At 55.4% G+C, this 16,655-nt stretch overlaps 3 protein-coding genes across 18 annotated transcripts in view; all 3 read left to right on the top strand.

Moving 5' to 3' along the window:
* Nucleotides 1-16,655, top strand: part of LOC126942883 (cytochrome b-c1 complex subunit 10) — a 57,603-nt gene that overhangs the window by 12,104 nt on the left and 28,844 nt on the right. The gene's annotated exons all lie outside the window — the stretch shown is intronic.
* The window catches only part of TCF3 (transcription factor 3), a 47,045-nt gene that overhangs the window by 11,162 nt on the left and 19,228 nt on the right, over nt 1-16,655 (top strand). For 11 of the 12 annotated variants that reach the window (XM_050770291.1, XM_050770289.1, XM_050770287.1 and 8 more), the window contains 2 exons: nt 13,306-13,379; nt 13,593-13,671. The exons of the other annotated variant lie outside the window; for it this stretch is intronic. In XM_050770291.1, coding sequence (XP_050626248.1) covers nt 13,306-13,379; nt 13,593-13,671 — 153 coding nt within the window. The remainder of the gene's footprint in view (nt 1-13,305; nt 13,380-13,592; nt 13,672-16,655) is intronic. 12 annotated transcript variants of the gene reach the window in all.
* On the top strand, nt 7,960-9,353 carry LOC126942749 (uncharacterized). The gene is made up of 3 exons (XM_050770717.1): nt 7,960-8,440; nt 8,473-8,618; nt 8,694-9,353. The coding sequence occupies exons 1-3, from the start codon at nt 8,211-8,213 to the stop codon at nt 9,110-9,112; spliced, it is 795 nt and encodes a 264-aa protein (XP_050626674.1). The 5' UTR covers nt 7,960-8,210; the 3' UTR covers nt 9,113-9,353.

Genomic DNA, 16,655 nt, shown 5'->3' on the forward strand with positions numbered 1-16,655 from the left:
CAGCCTGGGCAACAGGGAGAAACCCTTTCTCTGTTTAAAAAAAAAAAAAAATTTTTTTCAACTGGATGTGGTGACTCACACCTATCATCCCAGCATTTCGGGAGGCCAGGGTGGGTGGATCACATGAGACCAGGAGTTCAGGACCACCGTAGTCAACATGGCGAAACCCCCGTCTCTACTAAAAATAATAAAAATTAGCTGGGCGTGGTGGTGCATGCCTGTAATCCCAGCTATTCAGGTGGCTAAGGCATGGAAAGCACTTGAACCTGGGAGGCGGAGGTTGCAGTGAGCTGAGATTGCGCCACTGCACTCTGGCCTGGGGGACAGAGGGAGAGCCTGTCTGGAGAAGAAAAAAAAAATTGTATACATGGGGTCTTGCTGTGTTCCCCAGGCTGATCTTGAATTCATGAGCTCAAGTGAACCTCCCACCTCAGCCTCCCGGAGTGCTGCAATTACATGTGTGAGCCACTGTGCCCAGCCCAATTTTTCACTTTTTGAGTATTTTGTGTAAATGGAATCCTGTAGTTTGCAATCTTCTGAGATTAGCTTTGATTCTGTTAGGTTAGCATAATTCCCTGGAGATCCACCCAAGCTGTTGGCTGTATCATTTTTTTTTTCTTCTTATTGATGCCTCATTAACTTTTTTTTTTGAGACAAAGTTTTGCTTTTTTTGCCCAGGCTGGAGTGCAGTGGCGCAATTTCGGCTCACTGCAGCCTCCACCTCCCCAGTTCAAGCGATTCTCCTGCTTCAACCTCCCGAGTAGCTGGGATTGTAGGTGCCTGCCACCACGCCCGGCTAATTTTTTGTAGTTTTAGTAGAGACGGAGTTTGACCACATATGTTGGCCAGGCTGGTCTCGAACTCGTGATCTCTGGTGATCCACCCACCTTGGCCTCTCAAAGTGCTGGGATTACAGGCGTGAGCCACCGCGCCTTAACTTTAACTTTTTAACAACTTTTTAACAACATCAGTGGTACAATTTACATCACCTTTTTTTTTCTTTTTTCTTTTTTTTTTTTTTTTTTTTTTTTTTTTGAGACGGAGTCTCGCTCTGTCGCCCAGGCTGGAGTGCTGTGGCCAGATCTCAGCTCAATGCAAGCTCCGCCTCCCGGGTTCCTGCCATTCTCCTGCCTCAGCCTCCCGAGTAGCTGGGACTACAGGCGCCCGCCACCTCGCCCGGCTAGTTTTTTGTATTTTTTAGTAGAGACGGGGTTTCACCGTATTAGCCAGGATGGTCTCCATCTCCTGACCTCGTGATCCGCCCGTCTCAGCCTCCCAAAGTGCTGGGATTACAGGCTTGAGCCACCGCGCCCGACCCTTTTTTTTCTTTTTGAGACGGAGTCTCACTCTGTCACCCAGGCTGGAGTGCAGTGGTGCAATCTTGGCTCACTGCAGCCTCCGCCTCCCGGGTTCAAATGATTCTCCTGCCTCAGCCTCCCGAGTAGCTGGATTACAGGTGCCGTCACAACACCCGGCTAATTTTTGTATGTTTAGTACAGACAGGGTTTCACTATGTTGGCCAGGCTGGTCTCGAACTCCTCACCTCCTGCCCATCTCGGCCTCCCTAAGTGCAGGGATTACAGGCATGAGCCACCGCTTACATCACTGTTTCTTGAGCACTGTGGATTGGACACGAAGCTTGGCTTATTCCCTGTGAATTCACAGTTCTAACAGGTTAGCAAAATAGGTGCAATTATTACCCCGTTTTACTGGTAAAGAAGCTGAAACTTTCCGAACTAACTGCCTTGTGCCGCCTCCCTGTAACGCCCTGTGCCTAACCCTTTATGGTTCTTACTGAATCGCACACGCTATACGGGAAGGATGTTAGTGTTTTGTTTATGTTGCAGCCTTTTTTCTTTTTTCTTGAGACGGAATCTCACTCTGTTGCCCAGGCCGGAGTACAATGGCGCGATCTTGGCTCACTGCAAGCTCCGTCTCCCAGGTTCATGCCATTCTCCTGCCTCAGCCTCCCGAGTAGCTGGGACTACAGGCGCCCACCACCATGACCGGCTAATTTTTTTTGTATTTTTAGTAGAGATGAGGTTTCACCATGTTAACAAGGATGGTCTCGATCTCCTGACCTCGTTATCCACCCGCCTTGGCCTCCCAAAGTGCTGGGATTACAGGCGTGAGCCCAGCCTGTTGCAGCTTTTTTTCTAACTCTTCGTTTATAAATGTTGATGCAGATTTTTTTTTTTTGAGATGGAGTCTCGCTCTGTCGCCTGGGCTGGAGTGCAGTGGCCGGATCTCAGCTCACTGTAAGCTCCGCCTCCCAGGTTTACGCCATTCTCCTGTCTCAGCCTCCCGAGTAGCTGGGATTACAGGCGCCTGCCACCTCGCCTGGCTAGCTTTTTGTATTTTTTAGTAGAGACGGGGTTTCACCGTTTTAGCCAGGATGGTCTCGATCTCCTGACCTCGTGATCCGCCCGTCTCGGCCTCCCAAAGTGCTGGAATTTCAGGCTTGAGCCACCGCGCCCGGCCTGATGGGGATTTTTAGTTTGTTTTGGTGGCTTACAGGTGTAATTTTCATCTTGCCAAGTCTTTTTTTTTTTTTTTTTTTTTTAAGACAGTCTCACTATCACCAGGCTGGAGTGCAATGGCACTATCTCGGCTCACTGCAATCTCTGCCTCCCAGGTTCAAGCGATTCTCCTGCCTCAGCCTTCCAAGTAGCTGGGACTACAGGCACGCGGCACCATGCCTAACTAATTTTTGTATTTTTAGTAGAGACGGGGTTTCACCATGTTGGCCAGGATGATCTTGATCTCTTGACCTCGTGATCCGCCCGCCTCGGCCTCCAAAGTGCTGGGATGACAGGTGTGAGCCACCGCGCTTGGCCTCTTTTTTTTTTTTTTTGTCCCTAAGAGACAGGGTCTCACCATATTGCCCAGGCTAGTCTTGAATCCCTGCTCTTGCTTCAGCCTCCTGAGTAGCTGGAACTACAGGTGTGAGCCACTGCACCCAGCTAATTTATTTCACTTTATTAATCATTTCATTTTCTTACTTTTTTTTGGCTCTTATTGCCCAGGCTGGAGTGCAGTGGCACGATCACGGCTCACCACAATCTCCACCTCTTGGGTTCAAGTGATTCTCTTGCTTCAGCCTCCCAAGTAGCTGGATTACAGGCACCTACCACCATGCCCGGCTAATTTTGTATTTTTAGTAGAGACAGGGTTTCTCCACGTTGGTCACGCTGGTCTCGAACTCCTGACCTCAGGTGATCCAACCTCAGGTGATCCACCCGTCTCGGCCTCCCAAAGTACTTACAGGTGTGACCACCGGCGCCTGGGCATATTTTTTAGCAGATACGGGGTCTCCCTCTGTTGCCCAGGCTGGCCTCAAACTCCGGGGCTCAAGCGCTCCTTTTACCTCCGGCTCCCACAGTGCTGGGACTGCAGGCGGGAGCCGTCATGCTGAACCTCTGATGGATGGTTTTCTGCCCTGGGTGCCCTTCCTGAAGCTCTTTTTAGTTCTGGGTGGGAAGACTCGATCCCTTCGCATGGGCCTGTTCCCACCACCTCAGGGTGAGGAGTAGGCAGCAGAGGGAGTTAGGGGGAGAAAAGCATACCTGTGCAGCCCCTGGCAGAGGAAGGGAGTGAGAACAGGTGAGAAGCAGGGGACCGGAGCAGTGAAGGGGTCAGGGTGGAGCTGAGGCTGGGCGAACGTCGGCTCTCCCGTGAGGCTGCTCAGGACACACACCTTGGCCCGGGACCGAGCACCGCTATGGAGAAAAGGAAGGCTGGATGGGCCTGCGAGAGAGCGTCCCTGACGATTCCTGGGGAGAAGCACTTGTCTGCTTTGCTTTAAAAGCCACGCCCTATAAATAAGGACCACATCCTTGTTATAAAAATTGGGTATACCTATTTGGTACAAAGAAAACTTCTAATATGAAAGAAAGGGGCCGGGCGCGGTGGCTCAAGCCTGTAATCCCAGCACTTTGGGAGGCCGAGATGGGCGGATCACGAGGTCTGGAGATCGAGACCATGCTGGCTAACACGGTGAAACCCCGTCTCTGCTAAAAAATACAAAAAACTAGCCGGGCGAGGTGGCGGGCGCCTGTGGTCCCAGCTACTGGGGAGGCTGAGGCGGGAGAATGGCGTGAACCCAGGAGGCGGAGCTTGCAGTGAGCTGAGATCCGGCCACTGCACTCCAGCCTGGGCGACAGAGCGAGACTCCGTTTCAAAAAAAAAAAAAAAGAAAGAAAGGAAGGCCGGGCACAGTGGTTCACGCCTGTAATCCCAGCGCTTTGGGAGGCTGAGGTGGGCGGATCACGAGGTCAAGAGATGGAGACCATCCTGGCCAACATGATGAAACCCCATCTCTACTAAAAATACAAAAATTAGCCAGGTGTGGTGGTGGGTGCATGTAGTCCTAGCTACTCGGGAAGCTGAGGCAGGAGAATCACTTGAACAGGGGAGGTGGAGGTTGCAGTGAGCAGAGATTGTGCCACTGCATTCCAGTCTGGCGACAGTGAGACTCCATCTCAAAAAAAAAAAGTATAAGCCATATCTTTTGAGAACAACGTAGTAAAACCAGAAATAAAAGACCAGAAAGCAAAAAATAAACAGCCTCCCTGCTGGGAAGTATCCAGATTCCTTTTTTTTCCAGTTCTTGGGTTAAAGAGGAAATTAAAACGGTTTTGACAATAGACAGAAGTTGGTAGTAAACTCGTAGAAACTGTGAGGTGTGGCCAAAGCCGTGCTTGGGGGAAGAATCATAGTCTTCTGCATTCTCATTATTAGCGCAAGTAGAGCAAAAACAGAAACAGATTAAGCTTTTTTTTGTTTGTTTTGAGACAGAGTCTCGCTCTGTCACCCAGGCTGGAGTGCAGGGGCGCGATCTCGGCTCACTGCAAGCTCCGCCTCCCGGGTTCACGCCATTCTGCATCCTCAGCCTCCCTAGTAGCTGATACTACAGGTGCCCGCCACTGCACCCAGCTAATTTTTTGTATTTTTAGTAGAGATGGGATTTCACCGTGTTAGCCAGGATGGTCTCGATCTCCTGACCTTGTGATCCGCCCTCCTTGGCTCCCAAAGTGCTGGGATTACGGGCGTGAGCCACCGCGCCTGGCCTCATTTGGCTGTTTGAAAATGTTTGGAGGCGCCTGTCTTTCCACCTGCGCCAAAGGGCTGGGATTCCAGGCGTGAGCCGCCGCACCCCGCCCCGTTTGGCTCTTGGATAAGGTTTGGAGGCGCCTGTCTTTCCGCCTGCGCTGGGAGGCTGAGGGTGCCACGGTCCTCAGTGCGCCGACTTTTCGGTGGTTTCTTTGTCCTTGACTCCACTGCCCTGTGCATTTTCTCTCATTGATTTTTCTTCTGGAGGATCTGCTTCATTGGCGAATCAATATTGATCAATTGACTGCTTTTCTCTTTATCGGCATTTCTTCTCTTTCTAAAGTTTTTGGTGACTTTCAGATCACAGGTCCCCTTTGCTGACTTCTGCCGTCTTCCGTTCCATCACTGGGGTGTTGAGGATTCCACCCCATGAACCCCATCCCGTTGGTTTCCATAATGCATGTTTTTCTCATATTACTGACATTTGGTTTTGTTGTTTTTTTCTAATTTCCTCTTCAGGTCAGGTTGCTTCAGAGGTTTCTGAGTTCCAAGTTGGAGGTCCCTTCTTGAGTTCTAGGTCTCCAATGCCAAAAATCAGCTTTGGCTTAAATGGTAGATGCTGTTTGGAGGACGCAGAGCTCCTCTGCCGAGGCCGAAACATGGATTATTTTTGTCCTTCGTGAGTACTTGAGGGACAGTTGGATGTGGAGCTGCAAGGCCTTTGAACCATATTTAGATTTTTAATCTGTTTAATGTCAGGCTGAGAGTAGCACCGTGCCCCTCTGTTCTGTTTGTCGGTTTCTCTGTTGACGTATTTGGATGCCAGGTTTGTAGGCCCTTGTGGGCTGAGACAGTGGGATTTCGTTGTGGGTTGAGCCATCGTCAACAACAAAAAAAACCCTCCCTCGGTTGGTCGTGGTCTCTCACGCCTGTAATCCCAGCACTTTGGGAGCCCAAGGCAGGTGGATCACCTGAGGTCAGAAGTTCAAGACCACCCTGGCCCACATGGTGAAACTCCATCTCTACTGAAATATAAAAAATTAGCCGGGCGTGGTGGCAGGTGCCTGTAATCCCGGCTGCTCGGGAGGCTGAGGCAGGAGAATCACTTGAACCCGGGAGGCAGAGGTTGCGGTGAGCCAAGATGACGCCACTGCACTCCAGCCTGGGCGACACAGCGAGACTCTGTCTCCGAAAAAGAAACCTCCCTTTAATTGAAACTGATACGAATGTTGCGACCCTTCCTTTTTGTTGGCATTGCTTGGCAGCTCTTTGTGCACCTGGTTGTATCTCCTGAGTCGCTTGTTTCAGGACTGTCTTTCGTAGGCATCATGTTTTTAGCTTAAAGACATGAAGCACCTGTCCGTCTTCATTCTCAGCCTTTGCTTCCATCATCTGATTTTATATTTTTGCATCTGTGTGCTTCTGACTCCGGACTGCTTCCCCTGGTGTGTGATTTCTGAAGCTCTATGCAGCTTTGCGGCTCTGCCAGTGGCTCTTTTCCTAGTTTTGAATAACACGTTTAAGGCCACGATCGAATAGTGGCTAGTATTCTGCGTTGTGAATAACACATTAAAACACCGTTTCTCGTGCTCTCAACTTCCGAGGTGAAATCACATCTGCCCCCTTCTGTTGGAAAGTGAAAATTGAGCCTGTGTATTTCTCTTCCCTGCTGGTATTTGCTCTCAGTAAATTGCTACTTTTAAAAAACATTGTCGGCCGGGGGGCGGTGGCTCAAGCCTGTCATCCCAGCACTTTGGGAGGCCAAGACGGGTGGATCACCAGGTCAGGAGATCGAGACCATCCTGGCTAACACGGTGAAACCCCGTCTCTACTAAAAAATACAAAAATCAGCCGGGCGCGGTGGCTCAAGCCTGTAATCCCAGCACTTTGGGAGGCCGAGACGGGCGGATCACGAGGTCAGGAGATCGAGACCATCCTGGCTAACATGGTGAAACCCCATCTCTACTAAAAAATACAAAAAAACTAGCCGGGCGAGGTGGCGGGCGCCTGTAGTCCCAGCTAATTGGGAGGCTGAAGCAGGAGAATGGCGTAAACCCGAGAGGCGGAGCTTGCAGTGAGCTGAGATCCGGCCACTGCACTCCAGCCTGGGCGACAGAGCGAGACTCCGTCTCAAAAAAAACCAAAAAGCAAAAAAAACCCAAAAAAACTAGCCGGGCGAGGTGGCGGGCGCCTGTAGTCCCGGCTACTTGGGAGGCTGAGGCAGGAGAATGGCGTAAACCCGGGAGGCGGAGCTTGCAGTGAGCCGAGATCGCGCCACTGCACTCCAGTCTGGGCGACAGAGCGAGACTCCATCTCAAACAAAAAAAATTGTGTCTGTTCATAATTGTGTATTTGCATCTTACTAGGAAACACTTGTATCATTCAATAGTGACTGTTACTTATTCTGAGGACCTGAGCAAATGGCAGCTATCTTTTGCCTCAGTGTCCTCATCTGTAGAATGGGGATAATGTAGCCATTGCAAGGATTCAGTGAAATGAGAAAACTCACAAAGTGCCCGCAGAGGGCTTTCCTTGTGTGCCTGTCCTGTTACGGGTTCTAGGAGTCTCTGATTTGTGGTTAAACGTGCTCACCATCTCCTTCATTCTCTAGAACCCCCAGGCTCTGCCATTTCTTTGAGGATCCGTGCGGCTTACAGGTTTAGGACAGTCTTCTGGCTTTTTAGGGTAAATCATTGAACTTCTTGAACTTCATCCTTTATATTCTATGTTGGGTTCCCTCTTGTGTCTCTCTTTTTCTTTTCTTTTTTTTTTTTGAGACAGAGTCTCGCTCTGTTGCCCAGGCTGGAGTGCAGTGGCGCGATCTCGACTTGCTGCAGGTTCCGCCTCCCGGGTTCACGCCATTCTCCTGCCTCAGCCTCCCGAGTAGCTGGGACTACAGGCCCCCCCCAACCTTGGCCGTCTAGTTTTTGTATTTTTAGTAGAGATGGGGGTTTCACCCTATTGGCCAGGATGGTCTTGATCTCTTGACCTCATGATCTGCCCGCCTCGGCCTCCTAAAGTGCTGGGATTACAGGTGTGAGCCACCGCGCCCGGCCCCGGGTTGGTTTCTGAGCTTGTTTTGAGGGGTCAGGTTCTCTGATCCCCACACTCGGGTACCGTATGCTGGTGGTTCCCATAGACATGGAAGCAGGAGCGAGATGGGGGTCTCAGTTACCTCTGTGGTCTCTGAAATTCAAAGCGGGTACGTTTCTCTAGTTGTTACTTATATCTGTGCTCGACGCCCACTCTCGGGTCCAGCTCTGCCCTCGTGGGAAGCCCCAGGGCCTTGGGGGAGTGGGGTTGTGAGGCGTCCCCGGTTCTATGGGAGGAGGTTGTCCCCGGTTCCGGCGGAGGAGGTTACGAGGCGCCCCGGGTTCCGGTGGAGGAGGTTAGGCGGCGCCCCTGGTTCCGGTGGAGGAGGTTGTCCCCGGTTCTATGGGAGGAGGTTGTGAGGCGTCCCCGGTTCCGGCGGAGGAGGTTACGAGGCGCCCCTGGTTCTGGCGGAGGAGGTTGTGAGGCGTCCCCGGTTCTGGTGGAGGAGGTTGTCCCTGGTTCCGGCGGAGGAGGTTGTCCCCAGTTCCGGCGGAGGAGGTTGTCCCCAGTTCCGGCGGAGGAGGTTGTCCCCAGTTCCGGCGGAGGAGGTTACGAGGCGCCCCGGGTTCCGGTGGAGGAGGTTGTCCCCGGTTCTATGGGAGGAGGTTGTGAGGCGTCCCCGGTTCTGGCGGAGGAGGTTGCCTGTGTTGCCCACACAGCCTCAGGGTCCCTTTGCCAGAGGGCACATCCTGCCGCTTTAGGGGCTCTGGGGACCCCCACTCTTAGGGTGGTGTGTGGTCTCCACTCACTTTCTGTTCAGCCTCAGGTTTGTCTGCTCACGGGAGGGCCATGGGGCCCTGCTTTGCTGCCCCCCACCGCCAGACACTGGGGCAGACGGAAGAGGGGCTTCGCGGGATGTCCTCAGCGCCCCAGCAAGGAAGGGCTCTGTGCTGCCCCAGAAACGTTTTCTTCCCGACTCCGGATCCTGAGAATGCTGGGAGTGTGCGCCACAGCCTGCGGCCCCTGACCAAGAAGACAAGTCAGAAAGATAAACCCAGGGCAGCTGCAGCGCGCCAGCCAGGCCTAGGGCATCCTGGTGTTTCACCTTCTCCCGTAGCTTGAACTTAGATAAAATGGAGGCTGGGCCTGCTGGCGCACGCCTGTGATCCCAGGGCTTTGGAAAATACAAGGTGGGAGGAGCGCTTGAGTACAGGAGTATGAGACCAGCCTGGGCAATGTAGTGAGACCCCATCTCTACCAAAGATTTTTTTTTTAATTGGCCAGGCATTGTGGCTCATGCCTGTAATCTCAGCACTTTGGGAGTCTGAGGTGGACGGATCACCTGAGGTCTGGGGTTCAAGACCAGCCTGGCCAGCGTGTGAATTACCTGGGTATGGTGGCGGGCTCCTATAGTCCCAGCTATGTGGGAGTCTGAGGCTGGAAAATCACTTGAACCCAGGAGGCAGAGGTTGCAGTGAGCCGAGATCGTGCCACTGCACTCCAGCCTGGGCAACAGCAAGACCCTGTCTCAAGAAAAAGAAAACAATTTTTTTTTTTTTTGAAATAGAGTTTCGCTCTGTTGCCCAGGCTGGAGTGCAGTGGCACGATCTCGGCTCACTGCAAACTCTGCCTCGTGGGTTCACGCCATTCTCCTGTCTCAGCCTCTTGAGTAGCTGGTTCTACAGGTACCCGCCAGCACACCTGGCTAATTTTTTTGTATTTTTAGTAGAGACGGGGTTTCACCGTGTTAGCCAGGATGGACTCGGTCTCCTGACCTCGTGATCCGCCCGCCTCGGCCTCCCAAAGTGCTGGGATTACGGGTGTGAGCCACCGTGCCCGGCCGTTAAGTGTAATTTTTAATGCGCTTGAAAAAATGCTGGCCACGTTTCCAGCGGTTTATAGTGTGGCTCCTGTATTGGACAGCAGAGGTGGAGAACATTTTAATTCTCCAGGAAAATGTTCTTGGAAGCAGTTATTTATGAGTGAAATGAAGATGTTGAGGATGGGTGTTTTGGGGGCCTCCGCTGTGTTTCAAGCAATGCTGAGGACAAAGAGGGGCACCAGGCTGGGAAGGGGCTCAGGCAGGGGGCGTGGGTGGGGGTCACCTCATGTGTTGGGGAAGAGGAGAGTGACGAGGTCAGGGAAGAGTTTGGTCTTTATCCTGAGGATGATGGGAGCCATGAGAGAGGCTAGAGGGAGGGAGAAGAGCCAAGTTTTGCTTCTAAAGGCTCCATCAGGCTGCCTGAGGATGTCGGCAGAGTTGGGAGGAAGCTGCTGCAGGGACGGGGCTTAACCCGCTGCTGTATAGCTATGGGGCGAGCTGCTGTTCTTTGGGAGGAGGGAAGGTGAGAAGACTCCCAGGACTTTAGCCTGAGCACCTGAGTGGGGGGCTCATTGCAGAGCTGGGGCTACAGGATGAAGTCCCAGGCCCGTCTGAAGCCAGACCACCTGGTGGTGTGCTTGAGGGTTTGGCAGGGGCAGTACATAGGGCTGTGCTCAGGGCCCGTGTCCACCAAGAGTTTTGCTTGCCCAGCATGGTAACCCCACTCCTGGTACTGAAGTCTGTCAGTTGGGTTTCTTGTGCAGAGGCAGCTGAAGCCACTTGGGCAGTCTTCTGTATGAAGGTCAGCCAGCCCTCCCCAGAAAGGACCAGGGAGTGAATATTTTTGGCTGTGCAGGACAGATGGTCTCTATTGGAATTATTCAACTCTACTCTTGCAGCAAAAGCAGCCGTAGATAGTACATGGACAAATGGGTACAGTGTGTGCCAATAAAACTTTATTTAAAAAGCAAGCTGGGGGCCAGACTTGGTCCATGTGTACTATTTGCTGATCCCTGCTGCAGACAAATCTCAGTCCTACCCAGTATTTACTGAGCACCTTTTGAAGCCCCCCCTCCCATTTTGCCAGCAAGCCACCAGGCAAGGACCAGTCCCTGGTCCCTCTCAGGAGGGGACCCAACGGGGACTGGGGCTGGGAAGCCACCAGCATTGAGCGTTCCTTGGCCACCGATGGCCTCTCTTGAAGCAGCATTATTCGTTGTTATCCTCATGGCAGCCCAGGCAGGTGGGCAGCTTCCATACCCCTGTGACTGGAATAGGAACCGAAGCCCAAGGGATGGGCAGCTCCTGGGGCCCTCTCCCCAGCTCCCCCATGCCGTCCACTTGCAGGCCTCTCCCTGAGGCAGCCAGGCTGGCCCAGGGCAGGAAGGTGCCCTTCCTGGTTAAAACTCTGCAGTGCTTCACCAAAGAGATCACAGAAAACCAGACTCTGACAGCAGCGTCTTACTCTATTAGTACATTTTAATTAGAAAAGGAGCAGGGGATGCATTGTGAATATTCATGGTAGATTATTAAAATGCATAATTAATCGGTGGGGGGATTTTAATAACTATTAATGTGGGGGCTGTCCCTATTTTTGTCATTTCTAGGAGGAGGAGGCCAAGGACTGGGTGAGGGAGGGTTCCCCGAAAGAGCAGATTGAGGCATTGCCTCTGCCAGGGACCTATTGGAGTGAGCCTCGGGGGCAACCTGGGCATGGGGCCCCAAGGAGGCCCCCCACCATGCCACGCCTTCCAGGGGGTGAGGGCTGGGTGCCAGGAGCCTCCCGTTTGCTCAGTTGGGGGTCTCTGCACCTCCTGGGGAGCGGACTATGGCCAGAGGGGACCAGACAGCGGACAGGTGGCGTATAGGCAAACTGAGGCCCAGAGGGTGCCGGCGCTTTGCCCTCCCACCCACACAGCCAGCGCGCCCTGGCCTCAGCAGCTGCCCTGTTCGCCCGGGCCCACGTGCAGGACCAGGACCTCAGGGTGCAGATGGCCTAGACCTGACAGCGAATGCCGTGTGGATTCCTGGAGACTACAGGAGCCCCCTGCCTGGCCCCCAGCTCAGCCAAGGCAGCATCCCAGCCCCCTACTCATAATCACATTGGAAATTTTTGATTAGAAAACAAAATCTAAATGCGGCATATGAATATTCATTAGACTTGGAGATTAATATGCATAATTATGCAAATCAGACAGCAATTAAACACCAATACTCCCCGGGGGGAATGATTAACACAAAGGCACCGAAATAGAAGGATGCAATTTGAAAGAAGTTTCTGGTGCCCACGAGCAGGGAGGGCAGAGGGGTGGGGCGGAGGAGCGGAGCTGGGTCCCGCAGCCTGCCGTGTGGAGTCCGCGTGGGGAGAACAGCCTGAGGTTGTGCCTGTCACAGACAGCAGCGCTGGGCTGGGTACCCCAGGCCTGGCTCTTGGGAAGCCCCTGGACTTGAGAGTTGGACATGGACACCCCAAGCCCTTTAAAAGTAGGGCCCGTTTGTAATTCGTTTATGGAGAGGGAAACCAAGGCAGGGCATTGGCCCCGTGGCCAAGCTGAGGAGGCCCAGGGCTGCTCCTGCTTCTCCAAGGGTGTGCTCTATGGCCCCCGATGGAAGGGGAAAGGATCCAAGCAGGCCCGCCCTGCCCAGGGCAGAAGATTCTGGAGTCCTGGGCGTTGCCTGCGAGTGTTCTGAGAGATAAGGGCCCCGCCCGCCCCGCCCTGGGACCAAGGTCCTCATCCCGTCCCTTGCTGCACCGGCAACTCCTGCCCCACGCGGGCCTCTGGTGGCACTGGGCTTGTTCCGGGTGACGAGATTCGGCTCCACCCTCACGGGCTGCCAGTCTCCTGCCCAGTGGGTGGGCCTCTGCTGCTGCTTCAGCAAAGGGCAGCCCCACCTCCCGCACTGGCAGTTGGGGACAGGGAGACCCTGGGCCCCCCCAGAGTGCATGGTTCAGCTTCCACACCCTCATGCTCTCATGAGCCTTTCTTGCAGGGTCGGAAGCATCTGCATCTGACACAGACCCCAGCCCACGTAGTCAGGGCTGGGCCAGAGGGAAGGACTTGGGACTGATGGGGAGGAAGCTCGGCGTGAGAGCGAGGTCTCTGCCCAAGGAGGGCATGATGGCTGGGGCTTCAGTGGGTGGGTAGGAGTTTGCCAGCAGAGAGCCAATGGAAGAGTTATTCAAGTTTATGGACCTGTGAATGCTCCGAGTCCCAGGGTGTCTGGGTGTTAACTGCTGACTGGTGTCCTCATGAATCAGACGGGGTGAGCCTAGGTTAGGAAGGGTTCCACAAGCTCCCTGGGTCCGCTGAGGCTTGCCCCTGAGATGACAGAAACCGAAGCTTTCAGAGCTGGGCAGGCGTGAGGGTGACTTGTAACTCTCTCTGTCCTGCCTGCAGGTCTTGAGGACCGGCCCAGCTCAGGTTCCTGGGGCAGCGGCGACCAGAACAGCTCCTCCTTTGACCCCAGCCGGGTAGGAGCCCCCATGAGGCCTGAGACCCTGAGTTTCCTGTCCCCAGAGTGGGGGGCGGGCGGTGTGGGGAAACAAACTGAGAGAAGGGGCCAGTCTTCCAGGGGTTTGGACCAGGAGACGTGGGTTTGAGTCCTTCCTCTCCAGCTGTAATATGGGGGTAGGGGGCGGATTGTGGAGCCCCAGCACCTCTCATCCCCACCACGTCTCCCCTAGACCTTCAGCGAGGGCACCCACTTCACTGAGTCGCACAGCAGCCTCTCTTCATCCACATTCCTGGGACCAGGACTGGGAGGTGAGTGCCCGGCCTGGTGCGGTCCCTCTGCCGTGCACAGCTGTGCAGACGTGGGCCTTGGCGTGGTCAGTGCACGCACAGTGCCAGGCAGGTCCCCGGCATTCACCCAGAGGGTGTCGGACTGCCAAAGCCTCTGCCCGTCCTGGGAGCAGCTGCGGGAGGTGCAGGGGACGCAGCCTGGACTCCCTAGCACGGCGCCCTGCGACTCGGCTTCCCCGCCTGAGTGTAGAGGCAGGGAGGCTGGTCCAGACCCCACTTCCTGGATTTCTTCCTCCTGCTTCCTGGGGAGGGGCCAGCAGGGCCAGCCTGTGCCCGCTGGGAAGTTCTGGAGACTCGGGAAGGCGGCCAGCGTGTGCGGTGGTCAGAGCCTGTGCCCTTCCGCAGACCGCCCGCCCTCTCTCCCTGGGGGGCCCTCCTGTTAACTGAGAGAATCGTGACTCAGGCCGGGCGCGGTGGCTCATGCTTGTAATCCCAGCACTTTGGGAGACCGAGGTGAGTGGATCACCTGAGGTCAGGAGTTTGAGACCAGCCTGGCCAACATGGTAAAACCCTGCCTCTACCAAAAATACAAAAATTAGCCGGGCATGGTGTTGGGCACTTGTAGTGCCAACTACTCAGGGGGCCGAGGCAGGAGAATTGTTTGAACCCAGGAGGTGGAGGCTGCAGTGAGCCGAGATCACGTCATTGCACTCCAGCCTGGGTGACGCAGTGAGATTCCATCTCAAAAAAAAAAAAAAAAAAAAAAAAGAATGACGACTCAGGTCAGGTATCTGGTCCCACCCCACCACGGAACCGGGGCAAGCACCATCCTCTTCTGAGCCTCAGTTTCCCCACTGTAGGAAAGGGACCTTCTCTGAGGGAGAACCTTCTCGGAGGGAGGTGGGTGAGGACTGGCCCAGCTCTGCAGGCCCTGCCAAATGCCAGGTGGGGGTTGGTGCCTGGTCCTGTGACTATCCCAGCCTCAGTGCAGGCCCACCCGTGCTGCAGGGGAACGAACCGATGCTTGGGAAGAGCACCTGGCCGAGGGTCTGTGGCTGGGTGGGGCTGACCTGGGGCTGTGGCTGGGATGGTGTCCTGTGTGCCGTCCCTCCTGCGGGTGACCCAGGAAATCCCCCGAGCTTCACATCCTCCACCTCCTGCGGGAGTGGCAAGTCCTGTGCCCCGGGGTTCGGGGGGCTTAGGCAGGGGTCTTGCGGGGGTCTTGCTGCGTGGGGGACTAGCAAGGGGCTCGGGGGTCCCGCTGTCGTGGTCAGCCTCCTGCCCCAGTGCCTCCGCTGTGGAATTTGTGGTTTCATCCCTCAGTCATCCTGGGAGGCAGGATCCTTCCCGGTCTCTGGAAGCCGACAGTTTGAGGCGGGGTTTCCTCGTGGTTTTCGTGGTGCGGTGGGGGCATGCGCTGCTCAGAAGCCGGGAGCTGCAGAGCGCTGGACCTGTTGCAGGGCCTGGGTGCGCACCGTGTACCCCTCAGCATTGTTGGCCAGGGGGGAAACTGAGGCCCGAAGGACTTCGGGGGACCCAGCCTTTTCTCTGGACCCTAAAGGGCAGCCCCTGGTTCTGCCCCACAGCGGGGCAGGGGTGGTCCTGTCTCACTTTGCCCGGCCTAGGACTTGGAACACAGTAGAGTCGGTTGGTGTCATAAGTAGGAAGCGAATAGTGTGAAGGTGGGGGCGGGTGTGCTTGAGGGCCCACCACCTGCCACAGGCGATTTCTGCCCATTCCCCACACGGGGTAGGTGAGGTCTGGCCCCGGCCCCCCCGCCCTGGGTGGCCCCTGCACCCGGAAGGGCCGGTTCCCCACTGGCTGTTCCTTCTTCCCGGCCTCTTCCTCATGTCCCCAGTGGCCCCAGGGTGGGCAGGGCTGACGCGGGCAGTTCCCACGGCCCAGCCAGCAGTGCCCCGACTCCAGCCATATCCCATCTGCCTCCCCCACGGGTGGGGCCTGGGCCATAGCCAAGCAGCTTGGAGAGGACAGGTGGGGGTCCCAGGGAGGCATGTGGGGGCATAACCTCAGGCTCCTCTGGCCTCAGTTTTGTCACCCGAGTTGCTGAGCAAGCAGCTCCTGTAGGCGGGTGTGGCCTGTGGAGTGGGTCGTGGCTGTCATTTTCCCCATGTCCCCAGGGTCACCAAGATGAGGAAATGGGAGGCAAAAAACAGTAGCATTTGTTCGAGGAGTTGGGATATCATTGAACTTTTAAAATTCAAAAACTGGAGAACTTTTTCCTGGTTCGAGAATAATGTACATTAGTCAGTTGCGCTTTTCAGCCCCTCACAGCAGCCTCAGTCACATTCTGTGCCCAGTGTCAGCTAGAAGGGGATTTAAGTGGCTCAGGTGCTGAGTAATCGGGTGCCTGCTTCAGGCGAGGCTGGATCCAGGCGTCTCTGCAGCAGCCCCAGGCCCTCCACACTGGGGGCTCACCCAGGCAGTCTATCCCCTCTGTAGCCCAGGCCTTCCATGCTGGGGGCTCACCCCGGCCAGCCGTACCCCTCTGTAGCCCCCCAGGCCCTCCATGCTGGGGGCTCGCCCCGGCCAGCTGTTTCCCTCTGTAGCCCCCCAGGCCCTCCATGCTGGGGGCTCGCCCCGGTCAGCTGTTTCCCTCTGTAGCCCCCCAGGCCCTCCATGCTGGGGGCTCGCCCCGGTCAGCTGTTTCCCTCTGTAGCCCAGGCCCTCCATGCTGGGGGCTCGCCCCGGCCAGCTGTTTCCCTCTGTAGCCCCCCAGGCCCTCCATGCTGGGGGCTCGCCCCGGCCAGCTGTTTCCCTCTGTAGCCCCCCAGGCCCTCCATGCTGGGGGCTCGCCCCGGTCAGCCGTCCCCTCTGTAGCCCAGGCCCTCCATGCTGGGGGCTCGCCCCGGCCAGCTGTCCCCCTCTGTAGCCCCAAGGCCTCACCTGCCCGTTGTCACTGAGCACCCCAGGGAGGTGCTTACTGGCGGAGCGCAGGTCACATGCTCATTTGTGAATGAACCCTGGCCTGAAGGCTGCATGCTGGG

Source organism: Macaca thibetana, chromosome 19, assembly GCF_024542745.1.
Source record: "Macaca thibetana thibetana isolate TM-01 chromosome 19, ASM2454274v1, whole genome shotgun sequence".
Classification (NCBI taxonomy): domain Eukaryota; kingdom Metazoa; phylum Chordata; class Mammalia; order Primates; family Cercopithecidae; genus Macaca; species Macaca thibetana.

Coding starts and splice junctions, on each gene's coding strand:
- LOC126942749 (XM_050770717.1), top strand. CDS start 8,211: ATGGGGGTCTCAGTTACCTCTGTGGTCTCTGAAATTCAAAGCGGGTAC. Junction 8,441..8,472: donor CCCGGGTTCCGGTGGAGGAG/GTTAGGCGGCGC, acceptor CCGGTGGAGGAG/GTTGTCCCCGGTTCTATGGG. Junction 8,619..8,693: donor CCCTGGTTCCGGCGGAGGAG/GTTGTCCCCAGT, acceptor CCGGCGGAGGAG/GTTACGAGGCGCCCCGGGTT.